Source organism: Manis javanica, chromosome 4 (genome assembly GCF_040802235.1).
Source record: "Manis javanica isolate MJ-LG chromosome 4, MJ_LKY, whole genome shotgun sequence".
Classification (NCBI taxonomy): Eukaryota; Metazoa; Chordata; class Mammalia; order Pholidota; family Manidae; genus Manis; species Manis javanica.
In genome coordinates, this window is record NC_133159.1 from 18,129,803 (window position 1) to 18,151,996 (window position 22,194).

General features: G+C 45.4%; 1 protein-coding gene across 3 annotated transcripts in view; it reads left to right on the top strand.

Moving 5' to 3' along the window:
- Positions 1–21,832, top strand: part of NIPAL3 (NIPA like domain containing 3) — a 47,606-nt gene extending 25,774 nt beyond the window's left edge. Inside the window, exons 5-13 of one of the 3 annotated variants that reach the window (XM_073233411.1) lie at positions 1,140–1,199; positions 2,949–3,094; positions 5,918–6,014; positions 7,355–7,490; positions 7,893–7,981; positions 9,399–9,462; positions 11,179–11,273; positions 12,473–12,504; positions 15,218–15,354. In XM_073233411.1, the coding sequence (XP_073089512.1) occupies positions 1,140–1,199; positions 2,949–3,094; positions 5,918–6,014; positions 7,355–7,490; positions 7,893–7,981; positions 9,399–9,462; positions 11,179–11,273; positions 12,473–12,489 (704 nt within the window). In that variant the 3' untranslated portion in view covers positions 12,490–12,504; positions 15,218–15,354. Of the gene's footprint in view, positions 1–1,139; positions 1,200–2,948; positions 3,095–5,917; positions 6,015–7,354; positions 7,491–7,892; positions 7,982–9,398; positions 9,463–11,178; positions 11,274–12,472; positions 12,505–15,217; positions 18,886–21,503 lie in introns of those variants that run through there. The other 2 variants (XM_073233410.1, XM_073233409.1) reach the window with 2 other exon arrangements.
- Positions 21,833–22,194: the final 362 nt, after the last annotated feature.

Below are 22,194 nucleotides of genomic sequence, written 5' to 3' on the forward strand. Positions count from 1 at the left end.
ATTCTTAAAAATAATAGGCTGAATTATAACGATGAGACTTCAGGTATCAGCCACTGGAAATTAAGGGGCTCTTAGAGCTTCTTAAATCACCCAGTGAAAACTAATTATTAAAAATAGGTAAATATTAATAACCACTGTGTATTGGGTACTTACTACTGATCAGTCACTATTGCAGGCACTTTAGTAGCAATGATAGCGCAGTTCTTGAGCACTCACTGTATTATCTCATTTAATTGCCCTGGTAACTTAGAGAGTGGGTATGTCTAGTGGTGTGTGGATAGACTGACTCTCAGAGAAAGAGGAGAGAAGAAAAAGAGGGAGAGGAGGTGGAGAGAGAGGGAGGGAGGAAAGGGACAGAAAGTGGAAGAGGAAGAAAAGAAGCCCTGATGTGTAGTGTTTCTGACTTACAGACATAAATATCCCCATTGTGGCCAATTTCAAACTACCCGTGGTTTCCTGAGTACTTAGGTCAGCAGATTGGTACAGTTACCGCACACTCTCTCATAGACTAGGAAACTGGGACTCGGGTGACGTGCCTACCTGAGAACACAGCCAGAAGAGGCGGAACTGAGATCGTAACCCGGGTCTGTGAGTGCCAGCCCATCCTTCAGGGCAGTCACAGGACGCTTGAGTCCATCAGCAAATAGGAAAGAATCTGGGAGAGAAAAGAACCAGGGGGTCAATGTCAGAGGCAGGCATCACAGAGGAGGGAGCAGGAAGAGCCCCACCCTGCCACAGGCCTGGGTTCAAGTGTAGCCTCCCTTGCTGGCTGCACGAGCTTGGATGGGTCTTTACCTCTCCTGGCCTCAGTGTCTGCATTTTTCAAATGGGAATAATGATAGCACCCACCTTGAAGGGTGGAAGTGCCAGAAATAACTGTGTGAATTCTTGTTGTACAAGTACCCAACACATGGTGCTCCTAGCCTTGTAGGAAATCCTCAGGAACGCTCAGGGAGGAACCTCCCTTTCCAAGGTGGAATAACAGAGGAACCAGAAGAAGCTGAGCTCTTGGGAGCATGGGTGAGAGGTTAGGAAGTACCCACTGCAGAGCAAATTAATCAACCCAAAGGGCATGGCAAAGGGACTCCATTTGACTGATGGCAGCCTCATTCTCTTTTCCCTGTGTTTTTTTTTAATAGCTAGCGCCATCATAGGAATCATATTCATCAAAGAAAAATGGAAACCTAAAGACTTTCTGAGTAAGTTCACTGATTTGAGCCCCTATTCTTACTTTTATGCTTGTACTTTTTGTTCATTATAAAAGCAGCTCACCCCAATTTAGAGATCATCTGTCTCCTGCTCCCCTCTGTGATTCTGTATCCCATCCTCATAGGGCTCTGAGAGCTGAGTTTATAAATCTGTGGCTCTCAAGTGTGGCTCCATATTAGAATCATCTGTGAGACTTTTTAAAGTGGGCTTCCATTCATTCCATTCAATCAGTATTTATTGAGCATCTGTCTATTGGTGGGATTTTAAGAAACTGTTTCCCTAACAGAGTTCTTATGCAACAAGAAATAAATGTGGATGTCAGACACAAGAGATCAGAAGTTATATTTTATTCATAATAAAAGCCAGATTAGAGCATGGAGCTGCTCACTCTCATCCCTAATAGTCCCAGTTACCAAGTAGACCTTGGACCAGTCTCCCAAGGAAACTGAGTTTACAGAATGGAACACAAACTCAGAATTACTGCTTTACATAATCTGGGTCAGAGAAGGAAGTTAAAAGAGCAAAGCCTCAATGTTTAGACTGAGAATGAAAATAAAAGACATTTAATGTAGTATTACATTTTCTAAAGACAGTGGAATAAAATCAGTATATTTAGTTTATCCCAGAAAAATCTAGAGGCCTTTGTTCACTTTATGTGCAGCTCAGAACTCACCACCCTTCTCAGCTTTTCTGGGCCTAAGCTGGACCTCAAGAGGCTTTTCAGCAACTCCACAGGGTGAAGTAGGTGAGATAGGACCCCAGGGGAGAGTCAGGACACTCTTGTCCTTTAGCCAGGGGCATGCGTGGGTCCCTATTAGTCATGGAATAGAATATTGATAGTAATCAAAGGGTTCCCTTGGGAGTAGGTTAAATAGCCAGGAGAGAAAGGATGAGGTAGTTTTTAAAAGGAACGTGGTTCTTTTTATCTTGCCCATAAAGCAATTCTAGCTTTAAAATGTTCCCCATAAAATGCATGTTAAAACCACAGTGCAATACCAGAATGGCTGAATGAAGAAGAAAAAATCTGCAGTTTTACTCTCATACCCTGTGGTCGGAGTGTAAAGTGGTACAACCACTTTGCAAAACCATTTGACAGTCAGTACTAAACTGATCGTCCACATATCCTACGACCCAGGAATTCCACTCCTAGTTCTATGCCCAACGGAAATACATACATACTTTTTCCAAATGGCATGTACAAGCATGTTCATAGGAACATTATTTGTTATAACCTACGACTGAGACTATGTGAAGGCCCATCGGTGGTAGGATGGGGCAGTTGCGTCTTACTCACACAATGGGCTGCATGTAGAAGCAACAGGAAGCACCCTCCATACACACCGCAGTGCAGCTGAATCTCACAGACACAGTCTTGCATGAACACAGACTTGAGAGAACTTACCTTATGAATCCATTTATATAAAGCACGGCAAACCGTTGGTGCTGCTACAAGTCCGTGGGGCCTAGTGGTTGGAAGAGGGCACAGGTGGGCATGGGGGTCCTGCTAATGCTCCCTGCTGGTCACATGGGTGTCCTCACTGGTGAGAACTCATCAAACACTTTTCATATGCATGCTACATGTCATTACAGTTTTTTTTAACATTAAATGTTGCATTTTAGTAACATTCAGGAAGATAGCCTGCTTTATAAAGTAGAGAAAAGCCCAAACTACAAGTAACAGGCCACGGTGTGTCCCCAAAGCACATCCTGGCCTCCCTGGGACACCCCCCTCCCTGCAGGGCGCTACTTCCTGTCCTTTACTGGCTGTGGCTTGGCCGCCGTGGGCACCTACTTGCTGGTGACATTTGCACCTAACAGTCACGAGAAGATGACAGGAGAGAACATCACCAGGCACCTCGTGAGCTGGCCTTTTCTCCTGTACACGGTAAGAGGGCCTCTGGGCCTCCCACCTGAGACGATGGGGGGTGGGATCAAGTCCTGGAAACCGGAGACCTGAACACCCAACAATAATGGATTTGTGGGAATGGTGACCCATTTCCCAGCACTGAAGACCATGCACATGGGGCAGACGCAGTTCTCGGGGAATTGCTTTTTAACTTACGCCCTGAGTAATGTCTAAAGCTGCATATATAATATGACAACTTTATGTTTTAGAGGAATTGGTAGGTGTGTATCTATAAAGGACTGGTTGAAAGGATGAATTCTGTTAGTAGTTGTCTCTGGGACAGCGAATTATGATTGAATTTTATTTTGTCTTCATCCTTCTGCTTTATCCAGAATTTCTACAGTGAACATTTAAAACTTGTATGGTGAGAAAAAAAGTTAAAATTTTAAATAATTGTAGAATGTTATTTATTTCTGCACAGAAGACAGTAGAAACTTTGTGTCCTAAAACCCCACCCAAAGTACAATCCTCTCTGCCCCAGTTGTATCCCATGTTAGGTCTACAAATAAATTAAAGCATACATCTAAAGTATTTGATAAAGCTACTCGTATATTTCTGTTCCATATCCGGCACTGTGCTAAATGCTTTTTTTTGTATTACCTCAGCTTCTTTCAATAATCCTATAGAGTGTCTTCTCCCCGTTTCATAGACGAGAAAACTGGCGTTCAGGGAGATTAGCTAACTTGCTCCCAGTCCCCTGAGGGGAGAGCTGGGCGCCAGGCCTGCCTGGACTCATGTGGCACCTCCCTTCACCATGGCCTGCTAATGAGGGCGTTCACTCTTTTCCCTTTGACACGGGCCACCTGGGACTGCTCTAGAGGCCCCCGAATGTCCATTTTGCTCAGATTGCCCACAAGGCAGAAGACAGATTTCCCCAAGACTGGGACTGTCATCTCCCTCTCACCAGCCAGCCAAAGAGGTGAGCAAAGAGAAATGTCCGCAAGGCAGAGCCAAAGACCTGTCTCTTCAGGGAAAGCACTACCCTAGGACACAGACTTTTCTCTCAGTTCCAGGCTCAAATGTGTTACGTACTGTGTGACTTTGACCAAGTCACTTAACTGGAAGCTCTGCCTCCTTCTCTGTAAACTGACAGGAGTCACCTGAAGTGAAGAGGTTGTGGGGAGAGACATGAAGTGGAAAACTCAGCCAGCACTTGGCAGATGCTCAGGGACCAATTCAGTCTGTCCTCCTTCGTGATGACTGTGAAGTAGTGCTGCCAACTAGAGAGATTTGGCCAAACCAAATTCAGTAATATTTATGGATTGTTTGCTATGGGTCAGACACTGGGGATACAAACAGTAAATGAGACGTGCTCATAGAAGTTGTGGTCCATCAGGAGGCACGAGCACATACCCAGCCAGCTCACGATAGAACGCCAAGTGCTGGTCCTGCACGCATCCAAGCCTCATGAAGAGCGGCCCAGAAACTGGGCCTGCCGAATGCAGGCACGGTGATTGAGAATGTTGATGAGTCACTCTACGTCCGCTTGATGGGGTATTCTGCAGCAATTAAAGATAATTATGACAACTTCACAAAACACAAAAATTGTTTATGATAACTAAAAACAGCCCAATACAAAATTGTGCATTGACTGTGATGACAAGTAGGTAAAACACGTATTCACTGCAACAAAGACAGGAAGAAACAAGGAAATGAAAACAGCTGTTTTTTTATGGTCACTGATTATGAGAAATTTAAAAAGTTTTCTTTTCAAAATGCCCACTAATGTTTCTGCATTTGTTTTTATAATAAATAAACCTTGGTAGGCAAATGGCGCTGAACCCTTGTCAGAGTTTTCTGCTTTCACTTTGCTGGGGGCCTGGGGCTGACTTTTCTTCTTGAGAAAGTATTGTCAAGTGTCTGGGCCTTTAAGGAAAAGAAAGGCTGAGTTGTTGATGTAAGAGGGGAAACTTCTCAAACGTCAAACTAGACTTGCCACTGTCCAGTGGTAGGGTTCTACTGACTGAGTACCTTCTAAACCCTAGACACCAGGCCTTCTGTCTTCAGGCAGTGGTGCCTAGTGGGAAAGCTCATGGGCCCTGGAGCCAGACTGTCTGGGTTCAAATCCTGGCTTTGCCATTTGCTAGCTTGGGATTGCAATAATATCTACTTCATAGAATTAGTGTGCTGATTTGATGATTTTAGTATGGATAAAATGCTTGGAATAGTGCCTGGCATACTGACGAGTTCCTTAAGTGTAAGCTATGATTATGGCCCTATAAAGTAAGAATTAGTATTATCCCAGTTTCGCAGAAGTAACTGAGGTTTAGAGAAGTGACTTGCCCAAGGTCACACAACTAGTTTAGAAGCAGATCCAAGTTCATATCTTGGCCTCTCTGACTCCAAATGTCCTCGTCTTTCTGCTCCACCAAGTCACACCCATCAGAGGCTTCATTAGGGGCCAAGGGGCATGCATACTTGTACACTTAGCCAAAGAGCTCTTCTCCTTGGTGAGCAGGCATCTCCCTATCTGGCTGATCCCCAGAGTTAATGGGGTTACCTGCGGAGCAGTGAAGTGGGAAGAACATCTTGCCTGATGAGACTTGACCAGGCAGGGGGATATGCGGCCGGCACATGCCCTCAAGGCCCCAGTGGACTCCTTCTCGGTGCTGTCCGAGGATGACAGACATTCGCTCAGCAATCCCTCCTCCTCCGCAGTAGTTTGGGGAATGCTGGGTGTCCCAGTTCCCTTTCAGCAATGAGAGCCCATGGTTTTGGCTGCCTCGCCCCCGCCCAGCCCTCCTGGGCCTGCAGTGTCCCTGTCTCTCTGGCCCACTGACCTGCCCCCTTGCTGCTCCACAGCTTGTGGAGATCGTGCTGTTCTGCTTGCTGCTGTACTTCTACAAGGAGAAAAATGCCAACAGCATCGTCGTGATTCTGCTTTTGGTGGCGCTGCTTGGTAAGTGGGGGCCTGGGTGAGTGAGTGAGTCTTGCCACCTCTAGGAAACACCAGAAGGTGCCCCCTGTCTGCGCTCAGCTTTGTCACTCAGATTCCGAGTCTCTTGAGTGCCAGGCAGGGGGCTGGAAACTGGCAACAGACCCCAGTCCTCGGGGAGCCACCCCTCCAACGGAGGGAAATGGCAATAAACAAGTAGACAGACGCATAGGTGATGGAAGTTTGGGCAGTGACGAATACAGTGAGGGAGAGAGCAGAGTAAGGGGGAGCTGGGTTAGGAGGTTATTTCAGAGAAGTCGGGGGTGAAGCACATCCCAGCCACTCAGCCTTAGAGGTCCCTGTAGACCCTCTGAGGTTAGGAGTTAATTCTAGATTCAAAGGCAAGAACTGATTTTGCCCTCTCACTTTTTTCCTTCTTTCCTTTCGGAGGGGTGGATGCCCCTGGGGAATGGCTCCTAAATCAGACTGGGGCCAGGCCCTCACTGCACATAGAATTTGATACAGTAAACAGAGCTGTGAGAAATGCCTGTTGTGCCTGGGGAAGAAGTAGGTGGGTGAGACCCTGCTGTTGCCCCCAGTGGCTGTGCGGCCCCTGGCTTGTGGCTCTCCCGTGTAAGCCACACTGCCCTCTGAAACCGGGCATAAAAGAACACCCAAGTCCCAGGGGAGAGGAGGGTCAGAGGAGATGAGCACTGGTGCCCAATACGTGCTGGATCTGTGTTGCCCACACTGAGCACCCACTCCAGCAACAGGCCATCAGCCTCACAGATGTGCCACCATAGGACAGAGTTCCATTCTTTGCTTTTTTTTAAACAGCTTTGTTGAGATGCCATTTACATACATAAAGTCCACCTGTTGAAAGTATACAGTATAAGTGGGCCATACAGTATGTGGCTTTGTGTGACTGGCTCCTCTCACTGAGCATAACGTCTCAGATCCGTCCACATTGTGGCGGGCGTCAGCAGTCCCTTCCTTAGTGATTTTGTTTTCAAAGTGGATTGGAAGATCACAGTCTCCAAACGTTCTCCCTTTGTGAGCAGGAAGGCCAGAAGGCCCTCAGGCACATGGGCCACTCTCTTTCCGTCCCCTTGTGCAACAAAGACAGCTTGATGAAGAGGCTTGTCTGAAATGGCTGCTGATGTTTCAAACTGTAGTCTCTGTAGCTGAGGGGCCCAGAAGGATGTGTGTGTGAGGGGCAGCTCACGGGCAAAGTATAAGGGAGCTGATGCAAACAGGACTTCTTACCGCATAAATACTGGGTGGCTCTGCCAGTGGTGCCTCCATCTTTTTCACCAAGTCTTTGGGGTCCAAGGCACCCACAAGTCCTCATTCGCCCTCTGCAGGCTCCATGACGGTGGTGACAGTGAAGGCCGTGGCCGGGATGCTTGTCTTGTCCATACAGGGCAACCTGCAGCTCGACTACCCCATCTTCTACGTGATGTTCGTGTGCATGGTGGCAACCGCCGTCTACCAAGCCGCGTGAGTTGCAAGTTCTTTTCCCGGTCATGCCTTTGACCACATGGTTCTCACCTGAAATGCCCATCTTCTCACCTCTGTGTCCCCAGCATCGCCACTAAGGAGAGCCATTCCTGGTTCTTAAGAAACTCAGAGCTCTTACCACATTCTGCCTATTGTTGCAATTATTTTTTTTTAAACAAATTTTCAGATGGGGGTGAGCCTCAAGCCATGTGTCTATGGCAAGCTTGAGAGCAAAGCATAGACCCCAGACCTAGAGCTATACAAGGATGTCATTTCTATAAACCTGAGGAATGTTTCTTCATGCGGCATATTCATATTTCAAACCAAGTCTGTTGTCAGCAGCTTTCCCTCAGCCTCTCCAGGGTCCCACAGCCCACTGACCAGAGTGCTTCTGTATTGAAGGTTTCTAAGTCAAGCCTCTCAGATGTATGACTCCTCCTTGATTGCCAGTGTGGGCTACATTCTGTCCACCACCGTTGCCATCACCGCAGGTAAGGGCGACCGATCACTAGATTTCTGTCTTCTGCCTCAGCAGCAGGGCATTACCCCAGTGGGGAAGGAGGAGGCTCTGCTCCTATTGGAAGGCCAATTCCACTTAGATGTTCTGCCATTCAGAGTTGTATATGGCTTCATGGAGGAAGTGCAGGATTTAGAGCCAGAGAGACCTGGGTTTGCATCCAAGCACAGAGCTGTGTAGCTCCAGGGCAATCACTTAACCTCTCTGAGCCTCAGTTTCACATTCATAAAATGGGAGTAGTGACACTTAACTCCAAGAATTGAAATATGTACAATCCAAATGTCCCCTATTTTGTACTGCTTATGCAAGGTTTCTTTAATGATTTTTGCCATCATCTGCTGGCTGCACAGCCTCCACTGGCTAAGTGAGCACAGATTTCTTCCACATAACTTTTAGAGATCGTGAGTATATATGAAACATTTGCAACATAACAGGTGCTCGATATGTAGCCATCATTATTATGCTCTCTTTTTCCTCTGCTTCCCCACCCAATTTATTTTCTTGGTCTTTCTGAGGTGGCTTCAGAAGCATATCAGAATTTGTTTTTAAGTGGCTGTGGCAACTAAACTCTTCAGAGTAAAAAGACCAATAAGAACCAATGTGCCTCCCTGTAAGGAAAGCCTACTGCAAAGCCATATGCTTTGCACTGCTCTTGGACAAGTGGTACCCAAATCCTGCTCACGGAGGTGCGAAATGCTCCCTGTGAGCAGTACCAGGAACTGAGTGGGGCACTGACCCAGAGCAGCCAGAAAGCTAACGCAGCAGAAAGCTTTGAGTCACGGTCAAGAACTTGGGGGCAGTCAAGGCAGAAAGGATGAGCTAACACCCTGATTTGAGTCAGAAGTTGGTCAGTGGGTCAGAAGCATGAAGCCCAAGGAGGTGACATGAGTCCAGCCAGACACTGGCTGCAGGGTGAGGGTAGCAGACCCATGTCACTCCCATGCCTTGGGAGCAGACCTGCAGGCTTGGCATCTGCTGGCCATGTGAGGTTGGAAAGTTTTGAAAGCTTAACATGAAGCCTCATCTTAAGAAAGCTGGGGGTGGGGGATGTAAAGCTGGTACATGAGGGCCTTATTCATAGCATTGTTTCACTGGGGAAAGCTGGGTGCAGGGCACATGGGAACTGTGTACTATTTTTGTGAATCTAATACTATCTCAAAGTAAAGTTTTTTTAAAAAGATGGAGATAGACGAGCTGAGGAGAGAAAGAGAAGTCAATCTGTGCCCCCAAATAGCTTTTATCCCATTCTTCTAATAGTTTACTGGGTGCAATCATAATATTTTTTGATCACTTGGTTTCCTGCAGGGAAGAAAGCTTAGCCAAAGCCAGTGCAGACAAACATGGTGATTAGAAAACAGCTCACCCGTATTTTCTTCCATTTGCTGCTGCAGGTGCAGTATTTTACCTGGACTTTGTCGGGGAGGATGCGCTGCACATCTGCATGTTTGCACTGGGGTGAGTTCCATCGTGCGCCCTGGCCTCAAGGGAATCCCAGGCAGGTTGCCTCTCTCTCCCCATCATTGTTTGCTTCAGCCTCTCAGGCAGTCCTTGAGGGCAGTGGGACAGCTGGGACTTGGAGCTTTGTCCCCAGAGGTGAGCATTTCGCTCCCCAAAGGACTTTTATCTCCTTCCCCTTTCTTCTCTTTTGGGCTTTAAACTCCTGATCATTTCTATAGTATCACATTTTGACACATGAAAAGATTCTCAACCTCACCTCAGGTCAAAGAAATTGATATTGAAAGCTGCATGAGACACCAATATTTTGCAAAAGTGAACAGGACTGATAATATCCTTTTTTGGCGAGAGGATGAGGAAAGCAGCCCTCTGCCGCTCTGAGAGGTTCTTTAATGCAGGAGGAGGGTTTGGCGATGCCAACCAGAATTATACATGAGCATACTTTTGGATCCAACAGTCCATTTCTAATCATTTATCTTGGAAAAATAATTCAGATGGAACGCAAAGACACATGTACGAGGCTATTTATTAATTTTTAAGTTAATTGTATAAGCAATCATTGGAAGCAGCCTAAATGCCCAGCAGAACAATATTGGTTAAATAAATAAGGATATATCCATATAATAAAGCACCATGCTGCCATTTTGAAAAATTGAGGCCAGTCTCAAGGTAGTGATATAGAACCGTATCTAGGACATATTAAATGGAACAAGTTACACTTAAAAAATGTATACTCTACCCTATGATCCAGAATTCACATCTATATATATACCCCAAAAAATGAGTACATTCATTGGCAAAATGACTCATACATGAATGCTTATAGTAGCTTTATTCGTAATATGCCCAAATTGGATACAACCCAAATGTTTATCAATGGGAGAATGGAAAGCTAATAGTTTATTCAGACAATGGATTCAACATATAAAAAAATAATGAACCACCAATTTACACAATAAAGTGGATGAATCTTAAAAACATTTACCAAATGAAAGAAAGCAGACATAAAAGAGCACACACTGTATGATTTAACACAAGAAGTTCAAAAACAGGCCCTTTGAATCTGTGGAGAAAAAGTCAGGATAGTGGTTTCTGCTGGGAAGAGGTCACCTGAATCAGGAAAGGGCACAGGAAGCTTTCCAGGGTGGAGGGGACGGGCGTGTCTTCTCTGTTGACCTGGGTAGTGATCACACGGGTGTATAAGCCGGTACAATTCATCCAGCTCTGTATTTAGGGTTTGTGCATTTTACTGCATGTAAATGATACCTCAGTCTTTAGAGAACATGCTTGCTTACCTAAGCACTAGGGAAAAGGAAAAAACAAGACTCTAGAAGAATCTGCACGTGCCTGAGGGCCTGGGGCTGGGGGAGTACAGGGGCTTTCCAGTTTGTACTTTCTCTACTCCTGTATTGATTGAATTTAGGCCCTGAAGAACTTTTTTAATTTAAAAAAAAATTTTTTTTAAAGCAAGTTGCTGAGATACAGGCTAAGGGAAGTGAAGAACAAAACCGTGACAGTCTTGCCAGGGAGAGTCTAATTCACTGGGATTGAGGCTGGTGTGGAGCTTAAGGCGGGGGCCTGTGTGACTTTCTCCTTCATGCAGCATCCACTCCCTGGGCCTGCAACCCTGTGTTTACCTTTTTTGCTGTTAACTGGGTACCCCTCCCGACATCACTGTGGTTTTATTTCTCTTCCTCCCTTATCTCTGTTCCTCAGGTGCCTCATCGCCTTCTTGGGTGTCTTCTTAATCACACGTAACAGGAAAAAGTTCATTCCATTTGAGCCCTATATTTCCATGGATGCCATGCCAGGTAACGTTAAAATCCCTTGTCTCCAGCTGGCCAGCCTATCCGTACAGAATGACTGCTACTTCCTGTTTGAAAAGAGACAACCAGCTGCTGGGATTGGTACAGGGAAGATGTGCTGTGCCGTCACAGTTACAGTGTGACTGTCTCTCCCTCTCTCCCTCACTCTCTCCCTGTTCTTTTTTTTATCTCCGTATGCAAAAGAGGAGGCAGTGCTGAGAGGCACCTCAGCCTCCGTTGGTTTTGAGTTCATCTTGCCAATTCCTGTGTCTATTTTGGGATCTTTTAAAGATGATCCTGATTCACACTGGATATTAATTATGATCTGCAGCATCAGATTTCAGCTTCATTCCTTCAAAAGGAAAAATCCACTCACCTAGATGGAATGGAATGATCAGAGAGGAGAAGGAAAATAGGATGAATGAAATTCAGATCCCGTAACCTCACTCCTTAGATTCTATAAGGGAGTAGGTTGTTCTGGAAGGCCTAATTTCCCGGGGAGCTAAGGGTTCACACTGAGAAGCACAAGTTCAAATGCCTTTAAGCCATGAAGGTGACATAAATGTGGGATCCACGGGAGTGCTGTGCAGGAGGGAACAGTGAGGTCTATGGAGGACTGGAGAGTGCCTGTCCAGCCAAGGGATCCAGACTAGAAAAGTTAAGACACTGGGCCAGCCTGGTATTGGTGTGCTGAAACTTAAATTCTATAGTTTGCCCATGACCACTAGCTTTCACTCTTTAATTCAAAATTAATTTTTATTTTAAATATGTACGATGGAACTCTCTCCAGAACAATCTCCCACCCTGCCTTAAGATAGTCTGATGAACAAAGCAGAACTACATTGCTTAATGAAGTATATGTGTTCTCAGGCCTAACGGAGGTGCCCCTACTTCAAAGGGCCCCAGGGTTTATGTGTCTATTTTTATATTATTTCCTCATCTCCTGCTATTAAGCCGTTGTCTGTCATTCTTGCTGTCACCAGCCCACCTGTGTATAGTAACACCATGTCGATCTTCTCATTTGACCCAACTTGTTTGAATTGTGTATAAAATGAAAACAAGTCAGCTCTGAGTTGGGGTCTTACGGTGTCTCCTAGGAGTTATAAGTGCATGAGCTTTAGTGCGTGGACTTTTCAAACATCTAATCTGGCTGCTCAGATACCTTTTTTGCTTACTTCCTTGTTTCTCGGCTGTGTTCCGGATAGATGAGGGCGCTGGATAGCTGAATTCCAGATAGGTGAGGTGTCAACTCTGTATGTGTGCAAGTATGTGTATATATGTGTGTTTGTGTGTTTATAAACTGTGTATGTGTATATATCTATATAAGTACTTGTATATGCATATATACAGATGTATTTTCCAGTAGAACATAGAAGGTAACCTAAGGTAATCTTAGATACCAACATTCTGTGGTGTGTGGATGTTGCTCTCACCTTCTTTTTGTGCCTTGTGACTGGTGGGAAATGAGATTGAAGAAAGGAGACCCTGCCCTATTGCTGTGGCATATCCGGCCACTTCTGAGTAGACACGCCTGCTCCACTATGAAGAGCATGGGCTTTGAGTTTAGATGCCCTGGATTCAAATGCCAGCTCTACCACCTATGTGCTGTGTGACCTTGGGCACATATGTGCCTGAACCTCCTAAGACCTCTGACCCTCACTTGTAAATTGCGATTCCTGCTCTCAGGGTAGTGGGATAATAAGTTAAAGTCCCTTTGCATAGTGTCTGGGACATGGTAGATGCCTGGTTCAATTTGGTTTCATTTCCCTTTTGCTTTAAAAAAACTTCAAAAATTTCAAAGACTTGTTTGACATGATGCCAGTAGAACTTGAAGAATAAAACTGTTTAAACAGAGCTGCATGTCTAGCTACTTGGCTTTGCTGGTCCCTATCAGGACCTGGCTTTTGGTCTACCTTGATGGCTATCTTTGCAACAGACCAATAGCTGTGGTTCAAGAGGCATTCAGATTCCAGACCTTCACTACATGTCACCTGTCTGGAGAGGCTTTAAATAATTCTAGCCTGAAAGACTTCTAAAATGTGAGAAAGAGAAGAACAGTCCCTGATGGCTGGGAGCTGGCCTAGCACTGGTTAAACATAAACAATTTCACAGAACATCATTATCAGACAGGGTCACTCTGTGACCATGGTGGATCCAGACAGACAGGACCACTCTGTGATCATATCTGAGCACAGATATTGTCCAAACCCAAAAAGGACCAGCCGTCCTGCTGATGTAAGGTAACTGCTACTTCTTTACCCATCACAGTATTAGCCTCAAACTAGACAGGAATTGTTAAGATCCCCAGTTATAGAATCATCCCTATTTCCTAACAGCATCTCATCCAAAGCAAAGCCCTGCTTCCTTAAACCCTCCCCCAAATCATCTAACACAAGCCCAAGTCCTGTGAGTCCTTTCTATCACTGTCTTACTGAGACACCCCACAGTTGCCTGTGGTGGGCCTCTCCCTCCCTGCAGTGAGTAAGTGAGCCCACGTTTGTGAAACTATAGGTTTGTTCCTGGTGCATTTTGGCTGGAGAGCAACAACAAAATCCAAAGCCCAAACCATGCTTAGTGAGCCAACTCTCTTCCCTAAGGAACAAGCACCCCCTCATCTTCCCTACCCCAAAAATCCAAACCACAGACTTGTAAGCTGTACCCTTCAAATCACCCTTAGCTAGGGCTTGAGCGAGGTGGCAGCAAAGGGCCTTCCACAGACTGGGTCTTTGCAGGCCATTTGCAGAGTGAGTAAGAGCCCGGGCTTTGGTGTTAAATCCCAGCTGTCTCTCATCAGCTGCAACCTTGGGCAAGGTACTTCACCCCTCAGAACCTGTCTTCTTCTCCAGAGAATGAAGATCACAGCATATCTCTGTCATGGACCTGTGGAGGATTAAGTGCAGGTGTACAGGTGGAAGAGTGGGGGGGCTTCAGAGGTTAAGCAGCCTGAGTTTAAGCCCTGGCACTGCCACCTGCTAGCTTTGTGACCTCAGGCAAGTTACTTAACCTCCAGCTGCCTCACTTGCCTTACTGGTACTGTGGGATCAAATGAGGTAAGAAGGAATAATTGTTTAGAACAGCGTCTGCCACCAACTGAACACTCAGCTGCTATTCGCTGCTATTACTGTGTTGGTTGGCACTATTTAAAGCACTCCGCCCAGCGCCTAGGGTATATTAAGCAGTCAGATGTCAGCCATTATTATCATCATAGTTTCATGGAAGACTCTTAGCATTCCATTTCTTATGACAGCCTGGGGGTAAGAGAATTTGAAGAATGTTAATTCCCTGCCAGGAAAAGAGTGGGCTTTAGAGAAGAGCAGGTCCCACCTGACTAGAGGAGTTGTAGAATAGGGTTAAAAGGATTGGCCTTGTTGAGAGTCTTTGCCGTCAGATGTAAGCAGAAATCCACCATCAGAGTGCCCAGAAGCAGTGAGCAGGATTGCACCTTAACCCTGTGTGTGGACCAGGAATGTCATATGTTAAAGGTCAAAACTGTCTGTCGGAGCATCATTACCATGATGCCTCTGCCACCGTCACATGTCTGGGACACAAAAGTCACCCTCTTCTCTCAACAGTAGAATGAAGTTTTCTGGATCCTGATTTAAATCAGCAGAAAAGAGTTGGCATCTACCACGTTCAGAGCACAGCACTGATTCCACTCCCCTGGGGCCCACATAAACATTCTCACTTCATTCTAGGCCAGCCCTTGGTTTCTTGACAGTGGCTGGTCTGTGTGCTTATTTCCTGAAGATGCATCTCTTGTTACTTAGCAACCAATATTTCTCGTGTATATTTATGGGTGTTCTTTTTTCAATCTGAAGCATTCAGGACAGTAACAATGCACATGATTAGCTCCACGGCACTATAATTGGTCTGTGGAGGGAGAAAGGAAGATGCAGCCTCCTTGGCCCTCTTATAACATAGTGATTTGGGGAAAATGGATTTCATTTCAGGTATGCAAAACATGCATGACAAGGGGATGACAGTCCAGCCTGACCTCAAAGCTTCTTTTTCCTATGGGGCCCTGGAAAACAATGACAACATTTCTGAGATCTACGCTCCAGCCACACTGCCCGTCATGCAAGAAGAACACAGCTCAAGAAGCGCCTCTGGGGTTCCCTACCGAGTCCTGGAACACAACAAGAAGGAATGAGTGCACTTGAAGACTTCCTTCCCCTCCATAATTACTGCTCTAGATGTGCTCACAGTCGTTCAACCCTTCATTCTAAAACTGGCCTTTGAAGTCTTATTTTTTTAAACCCAGAACTCTTTGGATGGGGATCTCGAAAAGCCTTTTCTCTGGCAAAGGATACATTACCTGGTCTTAGAAATGTCAAATGATGAGGTTTCAGGGGGAGGAGGAGGAGGGTGGGCAGCATGGAATTCAGCCTCTGCCTGGGTTAGCCTGACCGGATTCGGAAAGCTTTCGTCCTCCTTGAGGATGGTAACTGAGCTTCCTCAGTCTATGACCAAAGGTCGCCACGTTCTGCAGAGCTGAAGCCGGGCAGAGATTCTGCTCTAACTTTCCAGACCTAGCGAAAGGCTGGAGACCTCTGACTAATCTTGGCCTCACCTCACGTGCTGGTCTCATCTCTCCCCCGTCTCCCTCATGATTCCATATTTGCGGTCACACTTTTGTCATCTTCACGTGGCATAGTGGGCCAGCCCAGGGTGGCACATTCTGTCATTTGCCTGTAGGAAATGCACTTCTGCCTCCAGTTGTCTGTGCCCTTCCAGTGGGAATGTGCTTGGTGTGTTTATACTGCACTGGAAACTAATTTATTTTTGGTTCTGTGAACTATTTGATTGCTTCCCCTCTTCCCCCACTCCACAAAGGTACTGGGAAGCTAGGAAAGGGGGAGAATAAGGACAGCAACAGGATAATACTTCAGCCCTCCAAGGAGAAAAATCCCTTTTTTCATCTTACAAAAGGTGATTGCTTCGTTTATAAAAGGATAGAAAACCTGGCCATTTTGTGTGTTTTCCTGCACATCAATGACTTCTGCACATCAATGAAAATTGCGGGGGGTGCTCATTTCAGAGATAGCCTCCCTCACCCCTTCTCCTGCCTCTTTTATAGATTGACAGACCAGGCCTGAGTTATTGGTTCATTTCTCTGAAGTCGGTAGAGACTCTCGGTCCTCATCCCCATGCACTTACGTCTGGAGAAACAAGCATTCTCAGAAATGGGGCTGCATTTCGTTCCGGCTGCGTGCATGATTGTCTTTGCCTAGACTGCCTGTGTATGTTGACAAAGACAGGTGAAAGTTCACAAGCTTTAATTAGCATAAGGGTCCCTTAGGGAGTGTATTTAAAATCCAGATTTCTACTCCCAACCACAGATACTCTAAGTGGGACTGGGGTGGGGCCCAAGTGTCTGCTTTCCTAACTGGAAGCAGAGATGATTTTGATACAAGTGATCCAAGGATCACACACCTTGAAAGGCTAATACTGAGAGAAGTTGTCCGCTAAAACCCCCAGAGGCCAGCACATCCCTGCTGAATGTTGGAATTGCCATTGTTTGTTTCCTCTCTGGGGTTTATTTAGCAGGTCGAATAATCCCCATAGGATCCATGGCATTTCTCCATCCCGTGATTACTACCTAGAACTATACTTACTGCTCCCCTAGGCAGCCTTTAGCTAATAGCCGAGGTAACAGTGTTAATAGACCAATGTTTTTAGATCATTAACCTTTATGGATTGTGCATAGTACTGATTTAGTACCTTGACTTAAGCAACTGACATCTGTTGCCTGTGATAGCCACTTCTGTATTGTGTCTTAACCACTCGGTATTGTGTCTTACATGCCTGAGAAGGCAGCAGACAATGACTTTTTTCCCTTTAGGATAGGTATCAACCCAATTCAACAGTGTTTATGAGACACTTACTAGGTGTTAAGCATTTGGGTGATGAAGGCTACTAAGAGTAAGAATGGCTCCTGCCCTGCAGACCAGCAGGGGAGACAGAGATACTCAGGGACCCGGCAGGGCCGGCCATGATAGGTGCAAAATGCAACACTGGGCTGCGGAAAATGACAGCTACGGAGGCCCTGAGCCTGGACTGGGTACTCAGAATTGGAGATGATTTTGGCCTTACTCATTGATGGGAGGCAAATCTAGCTAAGACTTGAGCAAAGCATAAAAAGTAGGGTGACCAACCGTCAGGCAGAGGGACCAGCATTGGAAAGGCACAGAGATAGGGAGGGGGGTTGACCAAGAAAGGAGAGCTGGAGGAGGTGCTGGGAAGGATAAGCAGCGGACGCTGAGTCATGCAACTACCTGGCCACGGAGTTGAAAGTGTAACTTAGAGGGCACGGGAACCATTGATGGTTCATGAGGAAGGGAATGGCAGGATCAGCAAGGGGCAGAAAGGAGGCCTCATGCAGTGTGGAGGCCATTTAAATGTGACAAATGCAGGGACTTATTTTTGGCTATTATACGTCCCTAACCTTACTCTGCCCTCTTCCATTTTGTGATATGGGCCTTTCAGCCTCAAGCCCGGCAAGAATGGTACAAGTAGATAAAAGTGCAGTGTAATTCCCAGTCAGCTGGTGATCGTGGCTTCAGTGCCACCCAGGCACTGCTGTTGGGGCCGCTGCAGCCGCTTTGCCACCAGGGTGGAAGCAGTGGTGGCGGGCGGTGAAGCTGCACTGTGAGAAGGCTGAGCAGGGAGTTGCTGAGTGCTTTCCTGAGGGAAAGCCCGGGTTTGGTCACCCAGGTGTTTGGGAGGAACAGCCGATGTGGAGCCATGGTCTCCAGAACTCTGCATCCTCGGGCTGACTTGCCCTGGTCTTTGTCCCAACTGTACATGGACTGTGTGCTACTGGCAGATCAGCAGCACTTGCTGTTTGGCCAGGGCAGGAAGACATCAGCTTTCCACTTGTAGCCCTGATGCATTATTTTTGTCTTATGGCTCTGACATCCTCAAGCCCTCTTGAATGCTCTAAGCGACATTAAATATAATGCCTCTACCCCTTCCTAGCAGCCAGTGCCTATAACAAGGTCTCCATCTTGGGTTTAAGCTTTTCATTGTTCTTTGATCTTCCTCTCCCACCCCACACTGTCCCCCTCTTCTAAAGGCTAGGATTCTGGGTTCCTTAATCAGACATTAAAACCAGTTCTTCACAGACTAGTGCCTGTGCGTTTTGATGAGAACTCAACCTCTATCCCCTGACCCCTCTCATGAAGTCACAGATCTGATGGTTCCATCACTCTAAGCTTCAGGTCATGTGTGGTTTTTGCAGCATGGAATTGGATGCTGGGTAAGAAAGGGAGAAATGGCATCTTCATTGCTTTTCTGGTGGAAGCCTGGGAGCTTGATTGTGCTGTGTGCATACAAGACGTCCATCAAGGCGGTGTTGGAGAACCTCTACCCTGCAGTCTTGTGAATTCCAAATCTGGTCCAACACTGGCTGATAGGAAAAATAATTTTACTGTGTTTCTTTGAGAAGCTATGTAAATGAAGTCACCTTAGATTATATATATTCTTTGTGGATGCTTATATTTTGTTAACTTTGTGACTCATGTGACATGTCTTATTTTTCAAAAAAAAAATGTGTGCTACGTGCAGATAACATTATGAGGTAGTATTTAATTAAACAAATCCATGTGATACCTGTTCAGTTGGAGTTTTATCTTTGGCTAATACTTTCTAGAACTGTATAGAAAAGTGCTGTCCAAAAGTCCTTTCTGAATGATAATGGAAATATTCTATGTCTGTGCTGCCTTTAAAGCAGCCACTATCCACATGTAGCTGTTAAGCTCTTTAAATGTCACAAGTGTGGCCTAGAACTAGATTTTTTATTTTATTTAAAATTGAATTATATACCCACACATAATTAGTGGCTGCTGTCATAACAGTACAGACCTAGCGATGTCCAGGCTTGCAATTAAGACTGAATGAAGCACTTTCTTTTTTTCCTGCAGTGGTTAAGAGCAAGACTCGTGGCTAATTGCTTAGGTTTTATTCCTAGCCCTACCACTTATTAGCTGTGTGGCACTGGGCAAGTTGCTTGACCTCTCTGTGCCTCATCTGTAAAACAGGGATAGTAAGAGTACCTAAGGGTTAGCATAAGGATCAGATCAGTCATCCCATCAAGGTGTTATACTGAAGCAAGGATTTCCCTCTTTATTTTCTTACTCATTTTCAAAATATGTAATGAACATTTGTGATTTTTCTATATTAAGTAATTCTAAGCACGTGTCCCTTCTGAGTTTTCAATCTACACAGGCAGGTGTGGTATTGTGCTTAAATATTTATTTAAACGCACATACACACAGAGAGTCACATTTGTACACTTAAGTACTTACTATATGCCATACACTATTTTTAGACCATATGCAAATTGCGATTCTTTGTAACAATTCCGTGAGGTAAGTTTTAACATTATCCCCATTATGCAGATGATGAAACTGCGACTCAGGTCACATAGCTGTGGAATGGCAGAGCCAGGATTTGAGCCCAAGACTGCCTGACACCAAAACCTGAGCTCTTCACCCCTCTGCTGCGCTGCCTTTCCTGGGGTGCTTGAATTTCAGTGGGGTGAGGTCCTCCACGTGTTAGGATCTTACGTTCATCTGAAAGGAAGGGGAAGTACAGTTTCAAGGGAGGATGCAGAGTCGAAGAACAGAAGCTCATCGGTTGGTCCCTAAGGCCCGCGTTCGCAATGGTGCCGCTCTGTTCACCAGACAGGGGATAAAACTGTGACCACAGGGCTGGAGGGGACTTGAGACTCAGGCATGAGACTCCGGCTTGATTTCATGAAATAGTACAATTCAAAAAATAGAGAGTAACAGAGGGTCACTAACTCTTTTCATGTTCATAGTATTGTTCTCATTTAACATTTTTGTTATTTATTAGTATTTACTACTTAATTTTCATATTTTGGTTTCATGAAACCGTAACATTTCTAAACAAATGAGAGAGGTGAAGGGTTACTAACTCTGCGTAGTTAATCTTGTTCTCTTTAATAATTTTTGTTTTTATCAGTTCTACTGCAAAATAAATTCTACTTTCTTTGTCCAAACCAAAAAAAGACAAAATGAAGTTCAGGCCCTGTTTAAAAGGGAGTATGTTTGGTACAGCAGCACCGGTGTTCTTTCCAAGCCTTATTAAATGTAATAATGTACCATGCATTTAGGTTATAAATATAAACAAATGGAAGCCAAAGAGTGAACATCTCATTGTGGTGCAAGATACTCATGTAAGAACACAGTTCTGTGAAGGTTGCCAGGTGCTATAGACTGAATGACTGTCCCCCACCACCCACTAATTATGATGATATTATGAGGTGGCGCCTTTGGGGCATGATTAGGTCCTGAGGGTAGAGAAGCCCTCACACATGGGATTTATACCTGTATTAAGAAAAACTATTTCCCACCTTCCTATGTAGAGAAAACCCCAGTTCTTCTCTACTGTCTGTTATTCTGTGTGTCTCTTACCTTCACTGAGAACACTTCACCTCTGACACTTCTGGACACCAAATATGTGGAGGTTTATTCATATAACAAGCAATTCTCTGTGACACTAGCTCAGTGTCCTACAATTTAACTCAATTCTGACACTATTTACTCAGAGAACTAGCATAGGATCCCATAGATTAAGGACTTGGTCCCACAAACCTGCCCCCTACCAACACACACACTTCAGACACCAGCTGCAAGACCACGTTACCAACTGTGCTTCTGACCAACCGGCTTATAGGTCAGAGGTTCCAAAGACCCCCCACCATGGGTTTGATTAAATTGCTAGAGCAGCTCACAGAACTCAAGGAAATGTTTGTATTTACCAGTTATCAAAGGCATGATAGAGGATACAGACTAATAGCTTGAAAGCTACACAGGGCAAGGTCTGGGAGGGCCCTGAGTCGGCTCCTGTCCCTATGGAGTTGGGATGTGCCACCCTACTTGTATGGATTTATTTGCCCACCTGGAAGCTCTCCAAACTCCATGCTATTAGGATTTTATGGAAGCTTCACATAGGCCTGATCAGTTATTAACTCTATTTCCAGCTTGCCCTCCCTTCTCTGGAGGATGGAATTGGGGTCTGAAAATTGCACGCTTCTAATCATGGCTTGGCCTTTCTGGTGAGCAGCCCCCGTCCAGGAGCCCACCCAGAGCTGCTCATTACAGCAAAAGGTGCTCCTAGTGCTCTTACCTTAGGAGCTTAAAAGGGTCTCAGGAGCTCTATGCCAGGGACCAGGGGCTGAGACCAATATATGTATTTTCTATTATCTCATAGAAAGAGACTCCAGAGAGTTCTTCATCCCTTCCGTCAAGTGAGGATACAGCAAAAAGACTATGAACCAGGGAGCAGTTTCTTGCCAGACATGGAATCTGCTGGCAGCTTGCTCTTGGACTTCCTAGCCTCCAGAACTGTGAGGGGAAAAAATGCTTATTATTTAAGCCACCCAATCTATGGTATTTTTGTTATAGCAACTTGAGTGGCCTTGACACCACGTGGCAAGGAGAACATTGCCTTCTGCCTTCTCCTGATCACAGTGAAATGGGAATTTTTCAACACTGCACCCTAGAAACTTTTATGCACTTTAAATACACTGTTTAAATTACTGAAGCTTTCGCTTTGAGGCTATGCTTTAAAATCCACTGGGGCAAATCTCCACTCATTGCTCTTGTTCAAATTTCTTGTTTTGTCAGATAAGGACATGGCAAGGAAAAAAATACCCCATTATACTATCATTTCAGTAAGACAGGACTTAACATCAAAAAAAGCAAGAAGGGCAAAATCTCACAATAAAGGATAATTCTTTAAACTGAATAGCTTAGCTGTATGAAAAATTTAGGACAATGTCATTATGCACCTCATTTTGCCACAGGCCTGTAAGAGGAGACCACCACAAGGGAACCAAACTTGGTTGGAGATAGCTCAAGTTTGGTGTTACACGTGGGAGAAGAGGGCCCACATAAGGGAT